The sequence below is a fragment of the Pogoniulus pusillus genome, unplaced genomic scaffold, assembly GCF_015220805.1.
Source record: "Pogoniulus pusillus isolate bPogPus1 unplaced genomic scaffold, bPogPus1.pri scaffold_157_arrow_ctg1, whole genome shotgun sequence".
Lineage (NCBI taxonomy): Eukaryota > Metazoa > Chordata > Aves > Piciformes > Lybiidae > Pogoniulus > Pogoniulus pusillus.
Genome location: NW_026974590.1, coordinates 36221 through 63758, shown reverse-complemented (window position 1 = coordinate 63758; position 27538 = coordinate 36221). Strand labels below are relative to the sequence as shown.

The following is a 27538-nucleotide window of genomic DNA, read 5'->3' as shown; positions in this document are numbered from 1 at the left end:
CCAGAGCAACCCAAAAGCCAACCCAAATGACCCAAAAGCCACCAAAATGACTCAAAAAGCCAAATCAAATGACCCAAAAGCCACCAAAATGACCCAAAAGCCAACCCAAATGACCCCAAAGCCACCAAAATGACCCAAAAGCCACCAAAATGACCCAAAAGCCAACCCAAATGACCCAAAAGCAAACCTAAATGACCCAAAAGCCAACCCAAATGATTCCAAAGCCACCAAAACACCCCCAAAACTACCAAACCAACCCCAAAATCACCACAAGGACCCAAAAGCCACCAAAACAACCCCAAAATCACCACTGAAAGGACCCAGAAGCCACCAAAGTGACCCCAAAACTACCAAAACAACCCCAAACCCACCAAAACCACCACCACGAGGACCCAGAAGCTACCAAAACAACCACTAAAAGGACCCCAAACCCACCAAAATCACCACTAAAAGCCACCAAAACACCACCAAAAGCACTAAAATCACCACCAAAAGGACCCAAAAGCCACCAAAACACAAAACCCACCAAAACAACCCCAAAAGCAGCAAAATCACCATCAAAAGGACCCAAAAGCCACCAAAGCAACACAAAACCCACCAAAACAACCCAAAACCACCAAAACCACCACCAAAAGGACCCAAAACAACCCCAAAAAGCACCAAAACCACCACCAAAAGGACCCAAAACAACCCCAAAAAGCACCAAAACCACCACCAAAAGGACCCAAAACAACCCCAAAAGCACCAAAACCACCACCAAAAGGACCCAAAACAACCCCAAAAGCACCAAAACCACCACCAAAAGCACCCAAAACAACCCCAAAAGCACCAAAACCACCACCTAAAAGACCCCCAAACCACCAAAGCAACCCCAAAGCCAGCACCATCAGCACTGAAAGGACCCCAAAGGCACCAATCCACTCCCAAACCCCCACCAGAGTCACCCAAAGCTTCACCCCAACACCCCCAAAGCTACCACAGCAACCCCAAACCTACCCAATTAAGCCTCCCCCACCCCAAAACCAACCCAACCTGACCCCCCCCAACAGCCCTGCCCCAAAGCTGCCTCAGGCCAGGGAGCACCAAGGGGCAGGGAGGGGCTTTGAAGTGCAAAGTTTTGTTGTTCCTCACTCAAAGGCTTCAAATTTTGGTCTCTTTTCCCTTTTTTTTTTTGGTACTTTTTGTTGTTTTGGTTTTTTTTTTCCCCCTCCCCCTCCCCTCCCCCTCCCCCCCCAGGCTCGAAGTTGATTTTTGTTACTCAGCCCCAGGGGAGCTGCTCTGAAAAGCACTGAATGAAAACCAAAGGAATGGTGGAAAGGGGAAAAATCCCAGCAAGGGACAGGCCAAGCAAGGAAGAATCTCAGCGAGAAGGGCCAAGGGAGGAGAAATCCCTGCAAGGAGAGCTCCAAGCAAGGAAAACTCACAACAGAGGCAAGTCCCAGCCAGGAGAGCTCCAGGCCAGGAGGGCTCCAAGCCAGGAGAGCTCCAAGCAAGGAAAACTCACAACAGAGGCAAGTCCAAGTCCCAGCCAGGAGAGCTCCAAGCCAGGAGGGCTCCAAGCCAGGAGAGCTCCAAGCCAGGAGAGCTCCAAGCCAGGAGAGCTCCAACCAAGGAGAGCTCCAGGCCAGGAGAGCTCCAGGCCAGGAGAGCTCCAACCAAGGAGAGCTCCAAGCCAGGACAGCTCCAACCAAGGAGAGCTCCAAGCCAGGACAGCTCCAACCAAGGAGAGCTCCAGGCCGGGAGAGCTCCAAGCAGGAGAGCTCCAAGCCAGGAGAGCTCCAAGCCAGGAGAGCTCCAAGCCAGGAGAGCTCCAAGCAAGGAGAGCTCCAAGCAAGGAAACTTCCAGCAGGGAAAACTCCAAGCAAGTGAAAGATCCATCAAGGAGAACTCCAAGTGAGGAAAGCTCCAAGGCAGGACAGCTCCCAGCCAGGCCTTGGGCACTGCCACCAAGAATTCCTCCTTCAAATCCAACATTTTTCCATGGAAAAGAGAACCAAACCCCCCCGACCCCTCCCCCCCCCAGATTCAACCACCCCCAAAGACCCTGAAGCTAAGGAACCCCTAAAGTGCCTGCTGTGGGGGGGAGGGAGGGAAGGGAGGTCTCCAGCAGCGTGCCCAGGGCTGCCCACATGTGTGCCCAGGGCTGCCTGCATGTGCCTAGAGCTGCCTGCATGTGTGCCCAGGGCTGCCCATGGGCAGGGGGCATCAGCACCCGTTTGTTGCATATGAAAAAACAAATGGAGAGCTGCCAAAAGAAACCAAACAAAGGGGGCATGGAGGTGGGCACGGAGGTGGGCACAGCTCTAGAGCACATCTCCACCCTTTCAAGTCTTTGAAGGACCTTAAAATGCCAGGAGACAAAGAGGCTGCCAGGCAGGAGCGGTGCCAGCGGCGCTCGCCCAGCAGCAACCCACACACACACACACACGACCCCCCCCCCCCCCCCCCCCCCCCCCGTCCCAGTGCCAGCTCAGTGCCCAAACAACCTCCATGCCCATCCCACCCCCATCCCACCAAGAGTTCAGGGCTTGCCCCTCTCACAGGATGGAGTGGAGGAGCTGCAGGAGGGTGGGCAGCTGGCACAGGGCAGTAGGGAAGGGTGGGAGCAGCCTGATGCCACCCTGGAGGCTGGGGGACAAAGTGAGGTGGTGGCACTGGGCTGGGCTGGCTCAGGGGAAGGTTTCAGCACCCAGCAGAGGGGCACCAATGGGGAAAGGATTGGGAAGTGCCAGGCTTGAGCTTTGCCCTCTGTTGGGGGACTGCCATGGTGTCAGATGGTGGCACCTTGGCTGGGTGATGCCCTCAGGGCACAGCACCCAGCTCCTGCTTGGCCACCAGAGGGGTGGTGATGGGGAGAGGGTTGAAAAGTGCCAGGCTCAAGCTTTGCCCTCTGCTGGGGGACAGCCTTGGTGCATCTGGGCAGGGATGGTGGCACCTTGGCTGGGGCCTGTGGCAGTCAAAGAGGTGCCAATAGAGAGAGGGCTGGAAAGTGCCAGGTTTGAGCTTTGCCCTCTGCAGGGGGACAACCAGGGTGTGTTTGTGGGTCAGTGCCACCCTAATGGTGGTGCCAGCTGCTCCTGAACCCAACAGAAAGAGGACTGAGAAGGGGCAGGGACCAAGGGGGCTGTGCCAGCTGCTCCTGAACCCAAGGTAGAGAAGACTGGGAAGGGGCAGGGGCCGTGGGGCTCTGCCAGCTGCTCCTGAACCCAAGGTAGAGAGGACTGGGAATGGGCAGGGACCAAGGGGACTGTGCCAGCTGCTCCTGAACCCAAGGTAGAGAAGACTGGGAAGGGGCAGGGGCCGTGGGGCTCTGCCAGCTGCTCCTGAACCCAAGGTAGAGAGGACTGGGAAGGGGCAGGGACCAAGGGGGCTGTGCCAGCTGCTCCTGAACCCAAGAGAGAGAGGACTGGGAAGGGGCAGGGACCAAGGGGGCTGTGCCAGCTGCTCTCGGTGCGGAGCCAAGGGGCAAGCTCTGAACTCTTGGCTTTTTGGCCGGCCAGGCTGGCAGAGGCTGTGCCCAGTCTTGTTCTCCTTTCAAGTGCCCTACACTGATAGACTTCCTAAATAAATAGCTAAGAGGTGGGGGTCACCCAGAGCCGAGGCTACTCCGAGTAGCAGCCGTCCAGGCCGATGGCTCCGTGGCGCTCCTGGCCGTAGGCGCAGGCGGCTCCGTTGGGCAGAGCCCCGCAGGCTGCTGCCGTCTTGGCCGCGATGCCGCAGTTCTTGAGCAGGTTGAAGCTGAAGGAGCTGATGGCATCCTTGGGGGGGAAAGGCTTCATGGTGGAGAGGATAAGTGCCAGGCAGTCAGCCACGTCCTTGTTGGGGGCGCAGGCCAAGGCTGGGGTGTGACCTGCAGGGGAGGAGAGGGAGAGAGAGGTGGGTGAGGGTGGGCATGGAGGTGGTGAGGGGGAGAGAGAGGTGGGTGAGGGTGGGCATGGAGGTGGTGAGGGTGGGCATGGAGGTGGTGAGGAGAGTGAGAGGTGGGTGAGGGTGGGCATGGAGGAGGTGAGGAGGAGAGACAGAAGTGGGTGAGGGTGGGCATGGAGGAGGTGAAGGAGAGAGAGAGATGGGTGAGGGTGGGCAAGGAGGTGAGTGTGGGCATGGAAGACAGTGGGACAGAGGGGTGAGGGTGAGCACAGAGGAGGTGATGAGAAGGTGGAGGGGAAGACTGAGGTGAGGAGGAAGGGGGAGCTGGAGGGGGAAGAGGGAGGTGAGGAGGGGAAGGGAAGGGGGAGGCAAGGAGGGGGAAGGGGTGGAGCAGAAGGGGAAGGTGGAGGCAGGAGCCGAGGTGGAGGTGAGCAGCAAGGTGCAACCTCCTTCACCCACGGCCCCCACCCTGAGCCTCCCCACCCCAGGAAGCCAGGTGAGGGAGCCTCAGGTGAGGGAGCCTCAGGTGAGGGAGCCTCAGGTGAGGGAGCCTCACCTTCTTCATCCACAGCCAGCACAGTGGCCCCTCTGCTGAGCAGGGCCTGCACCACAGAGGCCAGTCCGTTGCGAGCTGCGATGTGGAGCGGCCTGGGGCGGGCAGAGGGGACAGCAGAGTTGGTGCCAGGGCACAGCCACCCACTCACCCCCCCCCACCACGACGAGGAGCTCCTGGAGGGGCTTGGTGGCCCTCTCCAGAGGCTGCCCTGGCCCAGGTGGCCCCAGACTCACATTTGCAGAGCACTGTTACTTGCATTGATAAGGCCAAGGTCTTGGGTTTCCCCCAGGATCAACAAGGCACACTTCTCATGGCCCTGCGGGGAGAAGAGGGGCAGGAGCTGCTGCTGGCCTCAGCTGCTGCTGCCCAGGCACGATGGGACCCCCTGGGACATGGGAACCTGCCTCAAAGGCAACCTCCTGCCACTGCTTCAACCCCACCTTGCCTAAAGCAAATCTACCACTGCCCTCTACCTTCACCCAACCTCCTTCCTTCACCCAACCTCCTGCCTCCATCCAACCTCCTACCTTCCCCCAGCCTTCCACCTCCTACCTTCACCCAACCTCCTACCTTCTACCTTCCCCCAACCTTCCACCTCCTACCTCCATCCAACCTCCTACCTTCTACCTTCCCCCAACCTTCCACCTCCTACCTCCATCCAACCTCCTACCTTCTACCTTCCCCCAACCTTCCACCTCCTACCTCCATCCAACCTCCTACCTTCTACCTTCCCCCAACCTTCCACCTCCTACCTCCATCCAACTTCCTACCTTTTACCTTCCCCCAACCTTCCACCCCCTACCTAAGCACCAAAAGTGCTTCATCACTTTGGCAGGGAGCTGGAGAGTGGAGAAGCTCATCCTTGATGGACAGCAGCAGGGTGGGCAGGGGCCAAGAAGGGCACCAGCAGCCTGCCTTGGATCCAGGGAATTCAGAGGTGGATGGAATGGGTTTGGCTTGGAAGGGACCTTCAAGGTCAACCACTTCCAACCCCCCCTTGCCATGGGCAAGGTCACCTCCTACTGGCCCTCAGGTTGCTCAAGGCCTCATTCAACCCGGATCAGCAGGAGCAGGGCAGGGATTGTCTCCCTGGGGTGAGGACTGGGGAGGCTACAGCTGGAGTCCTGGGGTCAGGTTTGGGTCCCTCAGTGCCAGAAGGACATGGAGGGGGTGGGAGCAGGGCCAGAGGAGGGCAATGAAGCTGGGGAAGGGTCTGGAGAAGTTGTGAGGAGCAACAGAGGGACCTGGGTGGGGTTGAGGCTGGAGAAGAGGAGGCTGAGGAGAGACCTCCTGGGGCTCTGCAGCTCCTCGAGAGGAGCTGGAGCCAGGTTGAGGGGTTTGGCTCTCGTGCCAAGGAGCAGGCCAAGAGGAGATGGCCTCAAGTTGCACCAGGGTTGGCCCTGAGGAGAAACTTCTCCACTGGAAAGGCTCTCAGAGCCTGGCCCAGGCAGGTGGTGGAGTCCCCACCCTGGAGCCATCTCCAAGCCCCCGAGGTGCGGTGCTGAGCAGCACAGCTCAGCCCCAGCCTCGCCAAGAGCTGGAGAATGCTGGGATTGGATTCTCTTGAAGACCTCATCCACACTCAAAGAGCTGCCAGGCCCTGGGGGGGGGGGCAGCTGCAGGTGGGCACCTCCCTCCCTACCTTGCTGCAGGCCAGGTGAAGAGCTGTGTTCTTGTTGACATCCAGCACAGTTATGTTCGCTTTTGCTTGGTAGAGCAGGAACTCTGCAAGGAGAAGGAGGAGGAGGAGGAGGAGGAGGAAGAACATCTGCTGTGGAGAAGCAGCAACCCAGAACCCCCCAGCAGCCACCCTGCTGAGCAGGCAGGGGTTAAGGGGGTGGTGGCAGGGGAGCAGCTGTGCCAGTCCCGGCTGGTGAGGAAGAGGCAAGGGCCAAGCCGCCAGGGGGCAGCCACCTACCGACGGCCGCGGTGTGGCCGTTCTCAGAGGCCATCATCAGGGGAGTCCTCCCCAGCTTGTCTGTGGGGTCCACCTCGGCCTGGTGGCGCAGGAGCAGCTGTAAACCATGGACGTTGTCTGCAAAGGCAGCAGCGTGAAGGGGGGTCCTGAGGAAGAGGAGACAGAGGAAGGGTCAGAGCGAGGCCCCTGGGGCCGGTGGCGGTGCCCGGCGGGGGCAGGTTGGTGCTCACCTTCCTTTGGCATCTCTGCTATTCACAATCTTGGCACCCAAGGCTTCCACCAGCATCTCGGCAGTGCCATCCTGGTTGTTGATTCTGTGGCGGGCACAAGAAGGGACAGGAAGGGTCAGGGATGGGTGCCAGGGTGGGACCGAGCAGCTCCTTCCTGGGGGGCTGGGTGCAGGCAGCGTGGGGGAGGGGGGGAGGAAATCATCCATTGCTGATCCTGCCCGGGTGGGACTCAAGGGCACGGCAGAGGCAGCCTCACACAGCTGCTAGGCTGGGGGGGGGGGGCAAGGGGGCACCAGGACCACCCACAGTAGGACATGGAAGTGCCTGCACCTTCCTTATCTGCACAGGATCCTTCCTTATCTGCACAGGATCCTTCCTTATCTGCACAGGATCCTTCCTTATCTGCACAGGATCCTTCCTTATCTGCACAGGATCCTTCCTTATCTGCACAGGATCCTTCCTTATCTACCTAAGATCTTTCCTTATCTAAGCAGGATCCTTCTTCATCCACCTAAGATCCTTCCTCATCCACTCAAGACCCTTTCTCATCCACCCAGGATCCTTCCTTGGCCATCACCATCAGCCCCCACCCCAACTCTGTGCCCACACTGCCCCAGACACCCCTGAGGAAGGTGACTCAGGACAAGCTGGAGCCTATCTCCCACCAAAGCTTCACCTCCACAGCCTCGTGGGAAGCTTGGAGACCTCCTGAGGTGCTCCAGCAAGACCAGAGAAGAGCCACCCAAGAGGGCCAGCAAGGGCAGAACCTCCAGCCCTTGGCTTGAGTTGGCAGCCTGCTGGCACACAACAGCTCCTCAAGGAGCAGACAGAGTTGTTCCTCAAGGAGCTCCTCAAGAACTCCTCAAGCTGCTCCCCAGGGAGCTGCTGTGTGCCAGCTTCTCCTTCCTGCTGCCAGGAACATGCCACAGGCAGGTAGGACCTGGCCTGGATGTTCTTTCAAGCTCCTTTCCAACCCCTAACAGCCTCTGATTCTCTGACCAGCCTGAGGAGCTTCAGCTGCTCAAGGAGGGCAAGAAAAGGAAGACCTGGAGCTCCTTCAGGCTGCTCAGGCTATCTGCTGGCCCTCAGAAGGTGCTGGAGAGGTCCTGGGGAGCACTTACACTGCACAGTGCAATGGAGTGAAAGGGTTTCCTTCCAGGTACGCGAACGGGTTGTGTTCAAGTAACAGTTCAAGACAATCTTCATGCCCTGGGAGCAGAGAAGGACAAAAGGACATCAGTGACCAACCTCTGGAGGACCAACGAGGACCTCAAGGTTCCTCTCCCCACACCCTAAAACCTGCAGGCCCCAGAAGCTGCTCAGGACCAGCACTGAGTGTCCCAAGCCAGGAGCGGTTGGTTCGGGTTCCCTCTGACAGCTAAGCTGCTGCACTTGAGGTGGTTTCTACCTCCTGAAGGTCCTCACAGCTACTTCAAGAAGGACCTCAAGGTTCCTCTGCCCACACCCAAAGACCTGCAGGCCCCAGAAGCTTCTCAGGACCAGGCTGAGGATCATCTAGTGGAAGGCTGAAGACCATCCAGTAGAAGCTTGATGATCATCCTGGGCTCTGCCCACGGCAGGGGGGTTGGAACCAGCTGATCTTCAACCTTCCACCAGATGATCACCAAGGTGGAGCCAGATGATCTTCAACAAGTTTGGACCTAGATGACCTTCATGACCCCTTCCCACCCAACCCCACTCCACACTTCCCCTCCCAGCTCTCTGCCATCCAACACCTCCGTGTTGGGTCAGTACCACCCCAAAGCGATGTCAGCAGAGGTCACAGGACCAAGATGCCTCCTTCTCCCCCCCCTTCCCTCCTCTTCCTCACCACTGTAGGAAGCCCAGTGCATGGGGGAGAAGCCACTGTAGTCCACCACAGAGTCCAAGGGGTCAGTGGAGAGGGCAGCTTGCAGAAGGGTCCTCAGCACCTCCAGGTGTCCGCAGGCCGAGGCGAAGTGGATCGGGGTCCTACCTTTGAAGTCCCGACAGAGGACAAAGGCATCGTGGTCCAGGAGAGCAGCCAAGCAGTCCTCACAGCCTGTCACAGCCTGGGGGGAGGGCAGGCAGCAGCAGGAGGTCAACCACCCAGGAGGCAACGCTCAACTGCCACCTCCTGCAGCTTGCAAGGGACCTCAAAGATCAAATGGCTTCAAGATCCCTTCCACGGCTTCCTTCTGGAGCAGACAGCAGCAGGAGGTCAACCACTTAGGAGGCAGCAGCTCAACTGCCACCTCCTGCAGGCTGGAAGGGACCTCAGGGAGCACCTGGAAGGGACCTCAGGGAGCACTTGGAAGAGACCTCAGGGAGCACCTGGAAGGGACCTCAGGGAGGTTACTTCCAACCTGAAGAAGGTGCAAGTTGGGCTCCTTCTCAAGGAGACAGAGATGGGCAGAAGCCCATGGCAGAGGAGCTGGAATTAGATGATCCTCAACATTCCACTAGATGCTCTTCAACCTTCCCTCCCCTAGATGTTCCCCAACCCTCCCCTAGATGTTCCCCAACCCTCCCCTAGATGTTCCTCAACCTTCCCCTAGGTCTTCCTCAACCTTCCCCTAGATGTTCCTCAACCTTCCCCTAGGTCTTCCTCAACCTTCCCCTAGATGTTCCTCAACCTTCCCCTAGGTCTTCCTCAACCTTCCCCTAGATGTTCCCTAACCCTCCCCTAGATGTTCCCCAACCCTCCCCTAGATGTTCCTCAACCCTCCCCTAGATGTTCCTCAACCTTCCCCTAGGTCTTCCTCAACCCTCCCCTAGATGTTCCTCACCCCTCTCCTAGATGTTCCCCAACCCTCCCCTAGATCTTCCTCACCCCTCCCCTAGATGCTCTCCAAGGTCCCTCCCAGCCCATGCCATGAACCTCATCCTCCTCTGGCTGCTGAGCTGCAGGGCAGGAGGCTGCAGCTGGCCCTGGCCACACTCACCCCCCGGTGCAGAGCTGTCCTGCCCCTCTTGTCGGCCGCGTCGGCCGTGGAGCCCTTCTCCAGCAGCAGGTGGACGCAGTCGACGTGGCCGTTCATGATGGCCAGCATCAGGGGGGTCCTGGGGGCAGAGGGCACCACAGCAGCTCAGAGTGGCCCAGGCACAGCAGAGCTTCAGCACTGAGGAGCAACCACACCCAGGAGGAGCAACCACGCCCAGGAGGAGCAACCACGCCCAGGAGGAGCATCCAACCCCAGGAGGAGCATCCACACCCAGCAGGAGCAACCACGCCCAGGAGGAGCATCCAACCCCAGGAGGAGCATCCACACCCAGCAGGAGCATCCAACCCCAGGAGGAGCAACCACGCCCAGGAGGAGCATCCAACCCCAGGAGGAGCATCCACACCCAGCAGGAGCATCCACGCCCAGCAGGAGCAACCACGCCCAGGAGGAGCAACCACGCCCAGGAGGAGCAACCACGCCCACTAGGAGCATCCACGCCCACGAGGAGCATCCACGCCCACGAGGAGCAACCACGCCCACGAGGAGCAACCACGCCCACGAGGAGCAACCACGCCCACGAGGAGCATCCACGCCCATGAGGAGCATCCACGCCCACGAGGAGCATCCACGCCCACGAGGAGCAACCACGCCCACGAGGAGCATCCACACCCAGGAGGAACATCCACACCCAGGAGGAGAAACCACACCCAGCAGGAGCATCCAACCCCAGGAGGAGCACTCAACCCCACCAGACACCAACCTCAGGAGGAACAACCAACCCCATCAGACACCAACCTCAGAGGAGCATCCAAGCCCACAAGGAACATCCAAGCCCATGAGGACCACCCAACCCCAGCAGACACCAAGGCCACGAGGACCCCCCAGGGCAGCGCCCCCCAGGGGCTGCAGGCACTCACTGCCCGTGGATGTCCATGACGTCGGTGATGTCTGCTCGCTCCCCGCTGTCAAGCAGGAGGTGCAGGGAATCTGTGTTGCCATTGGCAGCTGGGGACAAGGCAGGAGGGAAGGAGAAGTCACCAACACATCTGAGGTCTTCCAGCCACCACCCAAGGATCAAAGGAAGGGGCCCAAGATGGTCTTCAGGAGACCATAGATGGTTCAAGATGGTCTTTAGAGACTACAGATGGCCCAAGATGGTCCTGGGAAGACCACAGATGGCCCAAGATGGTCTTGAGAAGACCACAGACGGCCCTGAAAAGACCACAGATGGCCCAAGATGGTATTGGAGGCTGTGGATAGACCCTTCCTGAAGACAGTCAAGGGCAGGCTGGATGAGGCCTTGAGCAACCTGGGCTAGAAGGAGGCTGAGGAGTGCCTAGGGGAAGGTTGAAGATCATCTTGTTCCGAGCCCCTTGCCATGGGGCCAGAGAGGTTGGACCTAGATGACCTTAAAAGAGGGGATGGACCTGGATGGCCTTCAAGGGAGGCTGGACCTGGATGGCCTTCAAGGGAGGTTGGACCTGGATGGCCTTCAAGGGAGGCTGGACCTGGATGGCCTTCAAGGATGGTTGGACCTGGATGGCCTTCAAGGGAGGCTGGACCTGGATGACCTTCAAGGGAGGTCGGACCTGGATGGCCTTCAAGGGAGGTCAGACCTGGATGGCCTTCAAGGGAGGCTGGACCTGGATGGCCTTCAAGGGAGGCTGGACCTGGATGGCCTTCAAGAGAGGCTGGACCTGGATGGCCTTCAAGGGAGGCTGGACCTGGATGGCCTTCAAGCTCCCTCCCAACCCAGCCCACTGCAGGCCTCCCTCCCTCCTGTCCCCTCAGGCAGCTGAGGCCTGGTGACCTGCAGCATGCAGAGGTGTCCACTTCCTCTTCCTCTCCTTGACCAGGGCGGAGGCCCCGTGGCTGGTCAGGACCTCCACGCACTCGGTGGAGCCTCTCTCGGTGGCCAGGTACAGAGCAGTCCTGCCCTTGTGGTCCCTCACGTCCAGGTTCACCAGGGTCTCAGCAAGTGTCTTCAGGGCTTCACAGTGACCATTGTAGGCCTGAGGGGGCAGCAGAAGAGGCCCAAGGAGGTCTTCAAGAGGTTCCCAAAGTCACCTCCCAGCCTCCCCCCACCACCCCCAGCAGAATCCCTGCCCCTGGGCCAGGGTTGGGTTCTTCTTTCCACCCTGGGCCTACACAAAGCTTGAGCCCAGCTCCAGCCCCTGAGGATGCTTGGGCAGGGCTGGGCACAGGGCAGGGCACAGCTGCAGTGCTTGGGCAGGGCTGGCTCTAGGAGCTGGGCAGGGCTGGGCACAGGGCAGGGCACAGCTGCAGTGCTGGGGGCAGGGTTGGGGCTCCAAGAAGGACATGGAGGGGGTGGAGCAGGGGCAGAGGAAGGCAAAGAAGATGGGGAAGGGTCTGGAGAAGTTGTGAGGAGCAGCTGACGGAGCTGGGATGGGGCTGAGGCTGGAGGAGGCTGAGGGAGACCTCCTGGGGCTCTGCAGCTCCCTGAGAGGAGGATGGAGCCAGGGGGGGGTTGGGTTCTGCTGCCAGGGGACAAGGGACCAGAGATGGCCTCAAGGTGCCCCAGGCTTGGGTCAGGTTGGACATGAGGAGAAACTTCTGCCCTGGAAGGGCTCTCCAAGCCTGGCCCAGGGAGGTGGTGTCCCCAGCCCTGGGGGTGCCCAAGAACCCTGTGCCCATGGCACCTGGGGCCAGGGCTTGGTGGCCATGGTGGGGCTGGGTTGATGCTGGATTCATCTTGGAGGGTTTTTCCCACCCCAAATTCCCAGGTCCTAAGGGAGGAGGCTCCCAGGATGACTCAGGAGACAACAAGGAGCAGAAAACATCACCCAAGGGTGGTGGTGCCCAACAGCTCCCACCCACTGCTTCCTTCCTTCCTCCACCCTTGGTGGCATCACCAGCAGAGAGCAGGCCCCAGGGCTAGGACCTGGGGTGGAGCTGCAGGGAGCCAAGAGGGCAGCAGAGCCCTGGGCCAGGCCACTCACAGCTAAGTGCAAAGGGCTGACTGGGATGGTGCTCTCCACATCCTCCAGGCAGTTGAAGGACATCTCCAGGAGCTGCAGGGGCAAGGACACAACCATCAGCAGCTCCTCCACCCACGGAGGCCTCCTGGCACAGACAGCTGCCATGGGCTGGGACCTGCCAGAGCTCAGCTGCACTCAGCAGGGACATCCTCCAGCTGCCCAGAGCCTGAGCTTGGACATCTCCAAGGTTGGAGCCTCAACTTCTTCTCCTTGGCTCTGCCTCAGAAGGATGCCAGCTCAGGAGGGCACCCTCAGGGCCTGCTGCTGGGCACACATCAAATTGCTGCCACCCCAGGGCCTTCCCCGTGCCCACTTGGACCAACCAGAGTGAGCAGAAGGCATCTGTGGAGCTACCAAAGCTCTTCCCTGGCACAGCTTTTGGAAGCCCAACCTCACTCCACTGCTTGGGGTCCCATCAAAGCCCCCAAAGGTCCTTCCAGCACTGGCTGAGGCTCCTCAAGGACCTCCAAACTTAAGTGGGCATAGGGGGGGTTGGGGATGGACCTTTCCTGAAGGTGGTCAAGGGCAGGGTGGATGAGGCCTTGAGCAACCTGGGCTGGGGGGAGGCTGAGGAGCACCCAGGGGCAGCTGGGGAGCACCCAGGGGCAGCTTGAGGAGCACCCAGGGGCAGCCTGGGGAGCACCCAGGGGCAGCTTGGGGAGCACCCAGGGGCAGCTTGAGGAGCACCCAGGGGCAGCTTGGGGAGCACCCAGGGGCAGCCTGGGGAGCACCCAGGGGCAGCTTGGGGAGCACCCAGGGGCAGCTTGAGGAGCACCCAGGGGCAGCTTGGGGAGCACCCAGGGGCAGCCTGGGGAGCACCCAGGGGCAGCTTGAGGAGCACCCAGGGGCAGCCTGGGGAGCACCCAGGGGCAGCTTGAAGGTCACTGAGTTCCAAGCCCCCTGCCATGGGCTCTGCCTGCGAGTTCCATGGGCTCAGAACTCGATGATCTTCAAGAGACTTTGGCCCTAGCTGACCTTTAGAGGGGGGGGCTGGGATCTAGATGACCTCCGGGGGGGTCCCCAGCTCCTCACCAGCTCCAGGTTCTGCCTGTTGCCATAGGCAGCTGCGTAGTGGACAGCAGTGTAGCCCTGCTTGTCCCGGAGGGAAGGGTCAGCACCATTATCCAGCAGGAATTCCAAACAGCTGCAAGGGGAGGAGGGGAAAAAGAGGGAGAATTGAGGGGGAGGGAATGTGTAGGGACCACCCCCACCCCCCCCAAACTGATCTGGCTGCATGCAGAGCCCTGCTGAGGAATGAGGAGCAGGAGATGAAGGCCAGGAGCAGCTCAGCAGGCAGCAGGAGGAGGTTTGGAGCATGGAAGGAGGAGGTGGGGAGGAGGGGGAAAGGGAGAGAGTGGTTTAGGGAGAGGGGAGGAGGGGCAGGAGAGGATGGGGATGGTGAGGAAGGAGGGGGAGGGGCAGAGAGGAGCTGGGGATGAGGGGAGAAGGGCAGAGAGGTAAGGGGCAGGGGGGCAAGGGGGAGCTGGGGATGAGGGGGAAGGGGCAGGAGGGGCAGGAGATGAGGGGAAGGGGCAAGGGGGTGAGGATTGGTGGGGAAGGGGCATGGGGGACTGGAGATTGGGGGGGGAAAGGGGCAGGAGGGGCTGGGGATGAGGGGGAAGGGGCAGGGGGGGCTGATGGTGAGGAGGACTCACAAGAAAGCCTCCTTCAGCCTTGACTCCTTCAGGGGCTCCTCATCGCCGTCGTGGCTGTTACCTGAAGGAGTCTCTGCTCTGCAGGGCAGAACATGGGCACTGTGCTGAGTGCCCCCCACCCAGGTGCCCCCCTCCTCACAACCCCCTGCTGGGTGACACCCAGGGGCCAGCCAAGCACCAGTGCCCAGCTGGTGCCACCTCCTTAGCCATGTGCCACCACCCCGCCATGCGATGCCAGCCCCAGCCCTGGCAGCAAGGAGCTGGTGCCCCTGAGCCCCTGCTGACCTCCTGTAGGTGTCTGAAGCAGCAGCATAGTGCAGGGGGGTGCAGCCTTTGCAGTCAGCCTCGTTGATGCTGGCTCCTGCTGTCACCAGTGTCACCGTACACTGGTAGCTGCCGTTGGCAGCTGCGTAGTGCAGAGGGGTCCTGGAAGGTGAGGGCAGAGAAAGGGCACTTGGAGCACACCCAGGGCACAAAGCCACCCAGCAGCAGGCTGGCAACCCCCTGCCTGCTTCAGCTCTGGAGAGGCAGAGCTGAGCTGCTCTGGGGGAAGGAAGCAGCTGTGGGCATCAAACAGGGTCCTAGGAGCTGGGCAGGGACTGCCCCTGGGGGAATGGGCACTAGGGGCAGGGTTGGGGCACTCCAAGGACATGGAGGGGGTGGAGCAGGGGCAGAGGAAGGCAAAGAAGATGGGGAAGGGTCTGGAGAAGTTGTGAGGAGCAGCTGAGGGAGCTGGGATGGGGCTGAGGCTGGAGGAGGCTGAGGGAGACCTCCTGGGGCTCTGCAGCTCCCTGAGAGGAGGATGGAGCCGGGGGGGGGGTTGGGTTCTGCTGCCAGGGGACAAGGGACCAGAGGAGATGGCCTCAAGGTGCCCCAGGCTTGGGTCAGGTTGGACATGAGGAGAAACTTCTGCCCTGGAAGGGTTCTCCAAGCCTGGCCCAGGGAGGTGGTGGAGTCCCCAGCCCTGGGGGTGCCCAAGAACCCTGTGCCCATGGCACCTGGGGCAGGGCTTGGTGGCCATGGTGGGGCTGGGTGGATGCTGGACTGGATGATCTTGAGAGGCCTTTTCCAACCCAGTCCATGCTCTGCTTCTCTGAATGTGCCACCCTCATGCCAGGCTCTGTGCCCTGCAGGTCCTCCAAGGGCTGGAGGAAGCTCTCTCAGTGTCCTTGCAGGTCCCACCTCGACCTTACCTCCCGAACTTGTCTCTCCTCCTCAAGTCAGCACCACTGCTCAACAGCAAGTTAAGACATTCAACGTTCCTGGGGAGGGAGGAAGAGGAGTCAGGAAGGAGAGGGGAGGCAGGAAGGGGAGTGAGGAAGGAGGAGGAAGGGGAGGCAAGTTGAAGGAGGAAGGGGAAGGAGGAAGAAGGAGGAGGGAGGAGGAGGAAGGGGAGCAAGGAAGGAGGAAGGAGGAAGGACCAGAGCAGAGGCACAAACCAAGCCCCCCAGCTGCAGCCAGGTGTGGACAAAGGGGCAGAGTGGCAGAAAGCAGAACCCAGGAGGTGCCACCTCAAGGTGAGGAGAAACCTTTTTGGGGTGAGTGTCCCATGGGGGCTGTGAGGATGCTGAAGGGGCCTGGGGCAGCTCTGTGAGGAGCAGAGGCTGAGAGCCTGCAGCAGAGCAGCCCCAGAGGGCATCTGAGCAGTGCTCAGCAGGAGCTGAAGGGTTGGGGGGCAAGAGGCTGGGGCAAGACTTTGCTCAGGGCCAGGACAAGGGGCACGAAGTGGCACCCAGGAGGAGAAATTGTTTGGTGTGAGGCTGCTGGAGGCCTGCAGCAGCTGCCCAGGGAGGCTGTGGAGGGCACAGCTCAAGGACTGGCTCCAGTTCTGGGCTCTCCAGTGCCAAAGGGCCAGGGAAGGGCTGGGGAGGGTCCGGATGAGGCTGTGAGGATGCTGAAGGGGCCTGGGGCAGCTCTGTGAGGAGCAGAGGCTGAGAGCCTGCAGCAGAGCAGCCCCAGAGGGCATCTGAGCAGCGCTCAGCAGTGTGTGATGGGTGAGGGCCAAGAAGGTGAGGTCCTGGGGGAGGCTGCCCAGAGTCCTTCCAACCCCACCCCGGAGGTGTTCCCTGCACAGCTCCGCTTTAGGTGCTTGATGCCTCGGACTGGCTGATCCCTGAAGGTCCCTTCCAAGGCCCTGGAGCACGCAGGGATGTTGGAGGTCACCTCCTAAGGCCCCTGTGGCCAGGGGCTGGAGCTCACCCTCCAGAAGCAGCAGCATGCAGGCAGGTCCTGCCCAGGTTGTCGGGGGTGTTGATATCGAAGCCGGCGGACAGCACATGCTCGTTGCTGAGCGAGGACACGATGCTGTACAACTGACCTGGGCACGGCAGGGGTGGGGCACAGGGAGGGAGGAGGAGGTCAGGAGAGGTCCCCTTCGAGCTGGCCTCACCTCCAGAGGCCTGGCCTGCAGGAGGAGCTGCCACTCACCTGAGGAAAGCAGCTTCCGACAACAGTCTGAGAACCCGAAGAGAACAGCTAAGTGCAGAGGGAACATGTCGTGGATCCCACGCCTGCCAGGGAGAGCAGGGCTCAAGGTGGGCACAGTGCCACAGCCTGTGCCCACCAAGCAGCTCCTCCACCTCTTCTGGGCTGGGGCCACTTCAGCTTCCAGCTGCCAGAGCTGAAGAAGCTTGCCCCGAGCTGGCTGAAGGTGCTGGTGACAGCTCCAGGCAGCCACCACCGAACCATGCCCTGCTCTGGGTGGCACTGGGATGCTGTGGCCTTGTGCCACCTCCACCACCAGAGAGCCACTTCCTTCTTTGGTGTGAGTGTCCAGTGGGGGCTGTGAGGATGCTGATGGAGCCTGGAGCAGCTCTGTGAGGAGCAGAGACTGAGAGCCCTGGGGCTGGGAGTCTGCAGCAGAGCAGCCCCAGAGGGCATCTCAGCAACGCTCAGCAAGAGCAGAAGAAGCTGTGGGGGGCAAGAACCTGGGGCCAGGCCCTGCTCAGTGGTGCCCAGGGCTGGGGCAAGGGGCACAAAGTGGCATCCAGGAGGAGAAGCTTGGGTTCCCCAGCTCAGGAGGGACAGGGAAGGACTGGAAAGAGTCCAGAGGAGGCTGTGAGGATGCTGAAGGGACCTGGAGCAGCTCTGTGAGGAGCAGAGGCTGAGAGCCTGCAGCAGAGCAGCCCCAGAGGGCATCTGAGCAGTGCTCAGCAGGAGCTGAAGGAGCTGTGGGGGGCAAGAGGCCGGGGCCAGGCTCAGCTCAGTGATGCCCAGTGCCAGGACATGGAGCAAGGGGCACAAACTGGCACCTAGGAGGAGAAACTCCTTTTGCACAAGGCTGCTGGAGGCCTGCAGCAGAGAGGTTGTGGAGTCTCCTCCCAACCCACCCCTTGGCCGTTGCGACCCTGCGCAAGCTGCTGGGGGGTGCCGAGCTGGGGCTGGCAGGGAACTGGGTGGGCTCCAGAGAGCCCTTCCCACCTCACCACGGGCAAGGAGGAGGAAGAGGAGGGGGCAGAGCCCACCCTCACCTGGCAGTGTCAGCACCATTGGTCATCAAAGTGCTAATGAGCAGCTCGTGGCCGTAGCGGGCCGCCACGTGCAGGGGGGTATTGCCGTACTTGTCGGCGCAGTCGATCTCGCTGCCTGCAGCAGGACACCACAAAGCCCCCTCTGAGAGTGCCCTCCTGACCCCCCCACCCCACCCCACCCCAGGGCACCCCCCAGCCACGGCCCCACCCCCAGGCACACCACCAAGCACCGAGCAGCAGAAGCTGTGAGGCAGGCAGGAGCCCTGCGAGGGACCCTCCTGCTAACAGTGCTGCTAAAGCTGGACCCTTCCAGCCCTCCCCATGCCCCCCCACCAGGAGATGCCTCCAGCCCTGGAGGTCTCCAGCTGCAGCCTCGGGGTGCCTGCAGGCCTGCAGCACCCTCCTGAGCTTGGCTTTCAGGTTGGATGTGGATCCAGGAAGGTTCTTTGGCTGCAGCAGCTCTGCCCTGGTTGGAATTTCGAGATCCCTGCTCTGCACTTTGCTGCCCTTGAGGGGGACACACACAAGGTCCCTGCCACCAGCATGGGGGCACCAGCCCAGCCACAGCCCCTCTGAGCTCCATGGTGCCACCAGCACAGAGCCACCAGCCACAGCCCCCTGAGCTCCATGGTGCCACCAGCACAGAGCCACCACCCACAGCCCCCTGAGCTCCATGGTGCCACCAGCATGAAGCCATCAGCCACAGCCCCCCTGAGCTCCATGGTGCCACCAGCATGAAGCCATCAGCCACAGCCCCCCTGAGCTCCATGGTGCCACCAGCATGAAGACATCAGCCACAGCCCCCTGAGCTCCATGGTGCCACCAGCACAGAGCCACCAGCATGAAGCCATCAGCCACAGCCTCCCCTTCCTGCCCCTGAGCACAGAGTGGATCTGGCTGCTCCTGGTGGAGCTCTGAAGCAAGGCCTGGGGGCAGAGGCTGTGGGTGCAGGGGGGGGGCAGGGGCAGGCCTCTCTCACCGTTCTGGATGAGGATCTGGGACCGTGTGAAGCGCCCGTGGATGGCAGCCATGTGCAAGGGACTCTTCCCTTCCTTGCTCTGTGGGGACAGGCAGGGAGAAGCCACCTCAGGGTCACAGTCACAGAATGAAGCAGGTTGGAAAAGACCTTCAGGATCCTGCAGTCCAATCTCTCACCCAACACCTCCCAGCTAAGTGAGGCCTGGCACTGAGTGCCTCATGCTGGCTCCTCTGAAACACCCCCAGCCATGGGCACTGCACCCCCTCCCTGGGCAGCCCAGCCCAGTGCCAATCACTCTCTCTGCCAACAGCTTCCTCCTCACACCCAGCCTGACCCTGCCCTGCCACAGCTTCAGGCTGTGCCCTCTTCTTCTGGCCCTGGAGGCCTGGCAGCAGAGCCCAACCCCAGCTGGGCACAGCCTCCCTGCAGGCAGCTGCAGGCAGCAATCAGCTCTGCCCTCAGCCTGCTCTGGGCCAGGCTGCACCCCCCCAGCTCCCTCAGCCTCTCCTCACAGGGCTGTGCCCCCTCCCCAGCCTTGGTGCTTTTCCCCACCCCAGACCCCCCCAGGTCCTGTCCCTCAGAGCTGCTCCAGCTCCTGTTGAGCCTTTCCCCACCCCAACCTCCCCCAGCTCGCACCCCTCAGCGCCGCTCTCTGCCATGCCCCTACCCAGCCTGGATTTGTGCCTGGCAGGTGCTGAGCCCCTGCCCATGGCCACCCCCAGAGCTGCCCATGGCCACCCCCAGAGCTGCCCAGGGCAGCAGAGCAGAGCAGAGCAGAGCAGACCTGGAAGTTGACGTCGGCGCCGTTGTTGACCAAGAGCTCCAGGCAGAGGGCGCCGTTGGTGGAGACGGCGGCGAAGTGCAGGGGGGTGAAGCCCTTCTCGTTGGGCTGGTTCACGTTGGCGCCGAAGTTGACCAGCTCGTTGGCCACGGCGTCCTGGCCCATGTAGCAGGCGATGTGCAGCGCTGTGTTCCCGAAGGAGTTGGCCTCATCGATCTGCGGCCACAGCAGCGAACACAGCTCAGCGCCGGCGGCGCCGCGGGGCCGGGGCAGGGCTGCCCGCGGGGGGAGGGCTCTGGGTCCGCCGAGACCGGAGGGGAGGGGAGGGGAAGGGCTCTCGGCAGCCACCGAAACGATCAGGGTGGGGAAGGGCTCTCAGTAGCCACCGAAACGGTCGGGGAGGGGAAGGGCTCTCAGGGTCCATCAAGATGATCAGGGTGGGGAAAGCCTTTCAGAGTCTCATCCTCCAGCACCTCCCTCCTGGCTCCTATCCCTCAGCACCTCCCTCCTGGGTCCCATCCTCCAGCACCTCCCTCCTGGCTCCTATCCCTCAGCACCTCCCTCCTGGGTCCCATCCTCCAGCACCTCCCTCCTGGCTCCTATCCCTCAGCACCTCCCTTCTGGGACCCATCCCTCAGCACCTCCCTATTGGATCTCATCCCCCAGCACCTCCCTCCTGGGTCCCATCCCTCAGCACCTCCCTTCTGGGTCCCATCCTCCAGCACCTCCTTCCTGGGTCCTATCCCTCCGCACCTCCCTCCTGGCTCCTGTCCCTCAGCACCTCCCTCCTGGGTCTCATCTTGCAGCACCTCCTCCTGGGTCCCACCCTCCAGCAACTCCCTCCTGACTCCTATCCCCCAGCACCTCCTCCTGGTGCTGTTTCCAGCCCCTTTGCACTCCAACCCCCCCACGATGAGAGCTGTGGAGCTCCTACCTCGACTCCCAGCCTCAGCAGGTGCCTCACGACCTCGATCTGGCCGCTGGCTGCTGCGGTGTGCAGCAAGGTGTAGCCCTTCTTGTCCTTGCACATCACATCAGCTCCACGAGCCACCAGCAGCTTCAGAACTTCCAAATGGCCTGGGCCAAGGGAACAGAAAGCAGAAACCCCCCCAAGAGTGAGCCCTGGGGAGAGCTTCCTGCCTCGGGAGCTGGATCCAGAGCAGGAGCCTGGGAGAGGATCCAGAGATCCATGAAAGGGGTTGGGTGGGAAGGGACCTTCAAGGGCCTCTACTGCAATGATCTTCTACCCTCCCCAGATGCCCTCCAACCCTCCCCAGATGCCCTCCAACCCTCCCCAGATGCTCTTCAACCCTTCCCTAGGTGCCCTCCAACCCTCCCTAGATGCTCTTCAACCCTCCCTCCCCTAGATGCCCTCCAACCCTCCCTAGATGCTCTTCAACCCTTCCCTAGGTGCTCTCCAACCCTCCCCATGCCCATCTTGCTCCAGACCTCACCCACTCTACCCTGGAACACCTCCAGGGATGGAAATGCATCCACAGCCTCCCTGCCCAGCCTCTCCCTGTGCTTCCTCACCCAAAGCCTGAGCACCAAACCTACCCAGGAAAGCTGCCCAGTGGATGGGCTGCCTGTCCTTCTTGTCACAAGTGCTCAGGCTGGCCCCTTTGGTCACCAGCAGGTTCACCATCTAGGAGAGGAGAACAGCAAGATGAGGACCAGGCCTGAAGCAGCCTCAGAAGGCTCCAGACAGGTGGAGGAGGCCAAAGTCACTCCACCTCCTGCTTCTGGAAGCAGCACAGCTCAACTCAACCTGATGGAGCCCAAAGAAGCTCCCAGCCAAGTGGAGAAGCCCAAGGCCACTCCACCTCTTGCTTCCAAAAGAGACAGACCTCAAACCCAATCTGATGGAACCCAAAGAAGCTCCCAACCAGGTGGAGGAGACCAAGGCCACTCCACCTCCTGCTTCTAGCAGGAGCAGTGCTCAAATCCAACCCACTGGAGCCCACAGAGGCTCCCAGCCAGGTGGAGAAGCCCCCAGCCAGGTGGAGAAGCCCCCAGCCAGGTGGAGGAGACCAAAGTCACTCCACCTCCTGCTTCTAGAAGCAGCAGAGCTCAAACTCAACCTGACAGAGCCCACGGAGGCTCCCAGCCAGGTGGAGGAGCCCCCAGCCAGGTGGAGGAGCCCCCAGCCAGGTGGAGGAGCCCCCAGCTCACCTCCACCTCCTCCTCCTAGCAGGAGCAGAGCTCAAACCCAGCCTGTCGGAGCCCGCGGAAGCCCCCAGCCAGGCAGAGAAACCCAAAGGTGCCCTTTGCCAAGGTGGGCTTGGGCACTAGGACGACCTTCAACCTTGTGCCAGCCCCGTTCTGGCAGCAGGCTGGAGCCAGCCCTGAGCTGCCCAGCCCCAGCCCTACCTCCAGGTGCCCGCTGTGCACGGCGTGGTGCAGCGCGGTGCGCCCGGTGCGGTCGGCCACGTTCAGGCTGCTCAGCAGGGGCACGATGGCCTCCACGCACTTGGTGGCCCTGTTGGCAGCAGCCACGTGCAGGGGGGTCTGCCAGAACTTGTCCCGGGCATTGACGTCTGCTGAGTGCTTCAGGAGGAGGTGCAGAGCCTTCTGGAGGGGGCAGAGGAGAGCAGCGCTCAGACCCCGCCCGCAGGAGCCTGCCCAAGCTCCCAGACGGGCGGAGGAGACCAAGGTCACTCCAGCTCCTGCTTCCAGAAGGAGCAGAGCTCAAACCCAACCTGCTGGGGCACACAGAAACCTCCAGCAAAGTGGAGAAGCTCCCAGGCAGGTGGAGAAGACCCCAGCCAGGTGGGGAGGCTCCCAGCCAGGTGGGAGAAGACCTAAGTCACTCCAGCTCCTGCTTCCAGAAGCAGCAGAGCTCAAACCCAACCTGCTGGAGGCCACAGAAGCCCCCAACAAAGAGAAGCTCCCAGGCAGGTGGAGGAGCCCAAAGTCACTCCAGCTCCTGCTTCTAGAAGGAGCAGAGTTCAGACTCAACCTGCTGGAGCCCACAGAAGCCCCCAACAAGGAGGAGAAGCTCCCAGGCAGGTGGAGGAGCCCAAAGTCACTCCAGCTCCTGCTTCTAGAAGCAGCAGAGCTCAAATCCAACCTGTTGGAGCCCACAGAAGCCCCCAGCCAGGTGGAGAAGCTCCCAGCCAGGTGGGAGAAGACCAAAGTCACTCCAGCTCCTGCTTCTAGAAGCAGCAGAGCTCAAACCCAACCTGCTGGAGCACACAGAAGCCCCCAGCCAGGTGGAGAAGCCTCCAGCCAGGTCTCCAGGGACCTCCTGACTCTCCTGCAAGTGCCAAAGAGGACCAAAGGAAGCAGGAGAAAGTCAAAGCCTCCCAGAAGCTAAAGGTCAGGAAATCTTCCCAAGCTGATCCTTTGGAATCGGATCCAGAAGGGCTCAGAGGCTCCATCAATCCTCCAAGGAATTTAAAGCATGGATTAGGGAAAGCCCTGGGCAAAGGCAGTGGAGGAGGAGGAGAAGGAGGAAGAAGAGAAGCAGGAGAAGGAGGAGGAGGAAGAGGAGCAGGAGGAGCAGGAAGAGAAAGGAGAGGAGCAGGAAGAGAAGGAAGAGGAGCAGGAAGAGAAGGAAGAGGAGCAGGAAGAGAAGGAAGAGGAGCAGGAAGAGAAGGAAGAGGAGCAGGAAGAGAAGGAAGAGAAGGAAGAAGAGGAGAAGCAAGATGAGGAGGAAGAGGTGGAGATGTTGTTGGGACAACCCAAAGGTGAACTCCTGAAGGCTGAAGGAAGGAACCCAAAAGGATTTCTGCCTCTGGCTCTCATCTCTTGCTCCTTCCCCACCCTGAGCAGCTCAGCCCAGCCCAGGAAGGACAGAAGAGGAGGAAGAGGAGAATGATCCTGAGCCCAGCCCAGCAGCACCGTGTGAGGAGCAGATGGAGCAGGAGAAAGCCCTCAGAGGGATCCCAGCCCACCCCAGCCCCCCTGCAACCCACCCAGCCCACCCCAGCCCCTCTCCAACCCACCCCAGCCCCCTGCAGCCCACCCAGCCCCCCCCAGCCCCTCTCCAACCCACCCCAGCCCCCTGCAGCCCACTCAGCCCCCTCCAGCCCCTCTCCCAACCCACCCCAGCCCACCCCAGCCCCTCTCCAACCCACCCCAGCCCCCTGCAGCCCACCCCAGCCCCCAGCCCACCTCGTTGCGCGAGGCGGCGGCGCGGTGCAGGGGGGTGAGCCAGATGCTGTCCTTGGCGTTGACATTAGCACCTGAGGGACAAGGGACAGGCCACAGGCAGGTCACCTCCTGCACCCCCCTCCAGAGCCCCCTCTGAGCCCCCTCCCCAGCAGAGGCAGGAGGAGACTTCTGCATGGAGAGGACTCTGCATGCTCCGCGCCGAGCCTGAGGCCTCACCCAGCCTGGGCTTCGCCGCCCCCCAGGGGCAGGCAGCAGGAGCCAACCTGGGCAGCCTGTGCCAGGCTCTCACCACCCTCATCCTGAAGAGCTCCTTCCTCAGACCCACTCCAAGCCCTCCTCTCCCTCAGCTTCAAACCGTTCCCCCTGGGCCTGTCTCCACACACCCTCAGCAGAAGTCTCACTGCAGCCTTCCTGCAGGATCCCCTCAGGACCCCCCAGAGCCTCCTCCTGCCAGGCTGCACCCCCCCAGTGCCCCCAGCCTGTGCCACAGCAGAGCTGCTCCAGCCCTGGCAGCATCTTTGTGGCCTCCTCTGGGCCACCTCCAGCAGCTTCTGTGTCCTCCTTCTGTCGGGGGGGCACCAGAACTAGAGGCAGGACTGGAGGTGAGGTCTAAGCAGGGCAGTGCCAAGGGGCACAATGCCCTCTCCTGCCCTGCTGCCTGCAGCCCTGTGGGCACTACAGGCTCTTGCTGAGCTCCTCCTCACCCAGCACCCCCGAGGCTTCTTCCTCAGGGCTGCTGTGCTCAGCCTGAGGTTGTCCTGCAGGACCTTGCCCTTGGCCTCGCTGCCCCTCATGCCCCTGGCTCACTTCTCAAGCCTCTCAAGCCCCTCCTGGATGCATCCCTGCCCTCAAGTGCCTCCAAGGCCACCACACAGCTTGGTGGCATCAGCAAACCTGCTGAGGGGACCTCAATGCCCACTGTGGGGACAAAGATGCCAGAGAGAACTGGCAGCCAGGACCCTCCACTTGGCACTGCTCTGCAGCTGCTCACAGCATCACCGAGGCTGGGCTGACCTCCCAGGCCACTGAATCCATCAATCCACTGCCCCCTGAGCAGCTCCTGCTGGCCTCCAAGCTGCACCATGCCCACACCAAGCTCTCCTCCAGGACCTTCTCCTCCCTTCCTGCTTTGGTTTCCACCTCTGCTTCCTCCAGCCCCGAGGAGCTTCTGTGGCTCAACAACCCAAACCCTCTGCAGGGCTCCAGGTGCCGCTCCCTGACCTCCCCTCCTCGGCTGCCTGGAGTCAGCAAGCTTGGAGGGTGACCAAAGCCTCCTCTGTCTACAGCACCTGGAGGCCTGACAAGGTGAAGGAGATGCCCCCAAGGTTTGGTTTCTGCTACCTGACAGGATGAGGAGCTCAAGGATTGCAACATCTCCGACGTAGGCAGCAGCATGCAGAGGTGTTCGGCGCTCTTGGTCCTGGGTCAAAGGAGGGAGGAGAGAGAACAGAGAAACCACCTCAGGAGCTTCTGAAGGGCAGGGAGAGGTCTGCTCCACCTCCAGGAGCTCCTGAAGGGTGCTGGGAGAGAGCTGGTTACTTATTTAGGGACTCATGGAGTGGCTTTGGAAGGGAGCTGGAAGATCATCCAAGGTCCAAGCCAACCCTGAGGTCCTCATCCAGTTCCGAGCCCCTGGGCAGAGCCCATGGCAGGGGGGGTTGGAACTGGATGATCCTCAAGGTTGGTTTGGGACTTGGAAGACCTCTCATGGGGCTTGGAACTGGATGATCTCTGAGCTCCCTTCCAAGCCAACCCATTCCATGATTCCTAGCAGCAGGAATCTCCTCAACCAGCTGCAGGCAGCTGGAAAGGTCCAACCTCTGCCCTCGCCCAGAGCCTGCTCCGAGGCTGCGCCACAAACGCTTCTCGCCGCCAGCCTGGCACCACCAAGGACCCCACTGTGGGCTCCAGAAGGAGGTGCCCAAGGGGGGGTCAGCATCTTCCAGCCTCTCCCATCTGGCTCTGGGTGGAGGAGGAGGCCTGCAGGGCAGGGGCAGCACTCACCAGGACATTGATGTTCTCCTTCTGGCTCAGCAACGACCTCACTTCCTCTATGTCGCGGTTGAAGATGGCTTGGACTAGAGGAGGCTGCAGAGGGCAAGAGAAGGAAGCTGGCACCGTGGTGGAGGGCACCAGAGGCCTCAGGGCACCACCTCAGCCTGCTTCAGACAGGAGCTGGCCCCAGCCCATCAGCAGCTTCCTCATCTCCACGGCTTGGCCTTCGCCAGGGGATCAGCTCTGGAGCCACAGCTTCTGTCTTGGTTCTTCCCCCCCACAATGATCAGCTCTGATCTAACTCCTCCTGCCCCCACCCTGCCCCAGCCCTCCCCTCCTGCCCCCACCCTGCCCCAGCCCTCCCCTCCTGCCCCCACCCTGCCCCAGCCCTCCCCTCCTGCCCCCACCCTGCCCCCAGCCCTCCCCTCCTGCCCCCACCCTGCCCCAGCCCTCCCCTCCTGCCCCCACTCTGCCCCAGCCCTCCCCTCCTGCCCCCACCCTGCCCCAGGCCTCCCCTCCTGCCCCCACCCTGCCCCCAGCCCTCCCCTCCTGCCCCCATCCTGTCCTCATCCATCCCCTCCTGCGCCCATCCTGTGCCAAACCCTCTCCTCCTGCACCCTCCCTGCCCCCAGCCCTCCCCTCCTGCACCCATCCTACCCTCATCCTTCCCCTCCTGCCCCCTCCTGCCAGTGGAATCAGGGTTTTTTGGGAGCCCCCCAACCCCCCCCCCCCAAGTTCCAGCTGGGTGGAAGATTTGCAGAGCCTGAGGTCAGCTCCCGCGGGCAGGGCTGGGGGCAGGGACCCAGCCCAGGCCCACGAGTGGCAGCGTCGCTGTCACCAGAGCAGCTCCTGCTGCCTGGGGGCACATGAGATGAATCCGCCCAGAGCTGGGGGGGGGGTCCCAGAGAGACCCTAAAATGAGTGAGTGGCACCCACCAGTGCCACAGAGACCCTCTGCACCCCAGGGGTGTCCCCAAACACCCCCTGGGGACATCCTGCACCCCAAGGGTGTCCCCAAGCCTCCTGCAGCTCCAGCAGGGTGCCCAGACCTCGATGGGGACTCTCTGCCCCCCAAAAGCACCCCCAGACCCCCATGGGGACACCTTAGCCCCCAGGGGTGTCCCCAAACCTCCTCCAACTCCATCAGGGTCCCCCACACCTCGATGGGGACTCTTTGCCCCCCCAAAAGCACCCCCAGACCCCTTAGACCCCAGGGGTGTCCCCAAACCTCCTGCAACTCCAGCAGGGTCCCCAGACCCCCACGGGGGCACCTCAGACCCCAGGGGTGTCCCCAGACCCCCACGGGGACATCCTGCCCCCCCCTTACGCATCCCCGAACCCCAACTCGGCCACACCGCACAGCACCCGCAGGGTCCGCAGATCTCGACGGGGACCTCCTGCCCCCCAGCCCCGACCCAGCGCCGTGCCCCAGCCCCGACGCTGCCACCCTGCACCCCCCGGAGCTGCCCCCGGAGCCCGCCGAGGACACTCCGGCGGCGGCAGGGAGAGGCGCAGCGGCCCCGGGGGCCCCGTCCCGGGGGCGGGAGAGGTCCCAGCCCCGCCGAGTGGGTGCAAAGAGTTCCCGGTGCGGGGATCGCCTCCCGGGGGGCAGCTCCGCGTTCCCTATCCCCGCGGACCCTCCTGTCCCCCGTGGGGAGGTCCTGCCCCGAGCGGGCCCCGCCGGGCCGCGGGCGGAGCGGTGCGCGGCGGGCCCGGGGCTGCAGCGCGGCGCCAGGGGCAGCTCCGCGGGTCCCAACCGCAGGTAGGAAGGGGCCGAGAGGCCTCCAACCGCGGCGGACCGGGAGCTGCGGCCTGCATCGGCAGCCAGGCCGGGGCCCGCCGGCGGCGGCGCGGACTAGGCCGCGCATCCCCGAGCTGGCCTCAGTGCGCGGCCGGGCGGGGGCCGCGGAGGGCCGGGGCGGGGGCGGCGCCGGTACCTGGTCCGTGATGCTGAGAATCCCCATCTCGGGGCCGCCCTCAGCGCCCAGCTCCCGGCATCGGGCTCCGGCCGCGGCGGCTCCGCTCGGGCGGCTGGCGGGGGCGGGGAG

The 27538-nt window shown here is 62.1% G+C and overlaps 1 protein-coding gene across 2 annotated transcripts; it reads right to left on the bottom strand.

The window, feature by feature from the left end:
* Positions 1 to 2485: 2485 nt before the first annotated feature.
* ANKRD52 (ankyrin repeat domain 52) lies at positions 2486 to 27538 on the bottom strand. 2 transcript variants are annotated; one of them, XM_064141164.1, is made up of 28 exons: positions 27428 to 27538; positions 25500 to 25583; positions 24837 to 24915; positions 23496 to 23566; positions 21750 to 21950; positions 20937 to 21024; positions 20314 to 20456; positions 19383 to 19595; positions 18599 to 18677; positions 17620 to 17734; positions 16577 to 16659; positions 16349 to 16466; positions 15343 to 15411; positions 14435 to 14575; positions 14150 to 14227; positions 13527 to 13638; positions 12456 to 12527; positions 11306 to 11507; positions 10413 to 10500; positions 9496 to 9613; positions 8403 to 8622; positions 7693 to 7780; positions 6572 to 6655; positions 6342 to 6487; positions 6066 to 6148; positions 4657 to 4739; positions 4424 to 4515; positions 2486 to 3850 (listed from the first exon to the last, which is right to left on the bottom strand). In XM_064141164.1, exons 1-28 carry the CDS (start codon positions 27452 to 27454, stop codon positions 3603 to 3605), a joined length of 3225 nt encoding a protein of 1074 aa, XP_063997234.1. In that variant the 5' UTR covers positions 27455 to 27538; the 3' UTR covers positions 2486 to 3602. The 2 variants fall into 2 exon arrangements, with proteins under 2 accessions (XP_063997234.1, XP_063997235.1); XM_064141165.1 differs by lacking the exon at positions 14150 to 14227.

Coding starts and splice junctions, on each gene's coding strand:
- ANKRD52 (XM_064141164.1), bottom strand. CDS start 27,454: ATGGGGATTCTCAGCATCACGGACCAG. Junction 24,916..25,499: donor AGGAGAACATCAATGTCCTG/GTGAGTGCTGCC, acceptor CCTTTGACCCAG/GACCAAGAGCGCCGAACACC. Junction 6,488..6,571: donor AGCAGAGATGCCAAAGGAAG/GTGAGCACCAAC, acceptor CCTCTTCCTCAG/GACCCCCCTTCACGCTGCTG.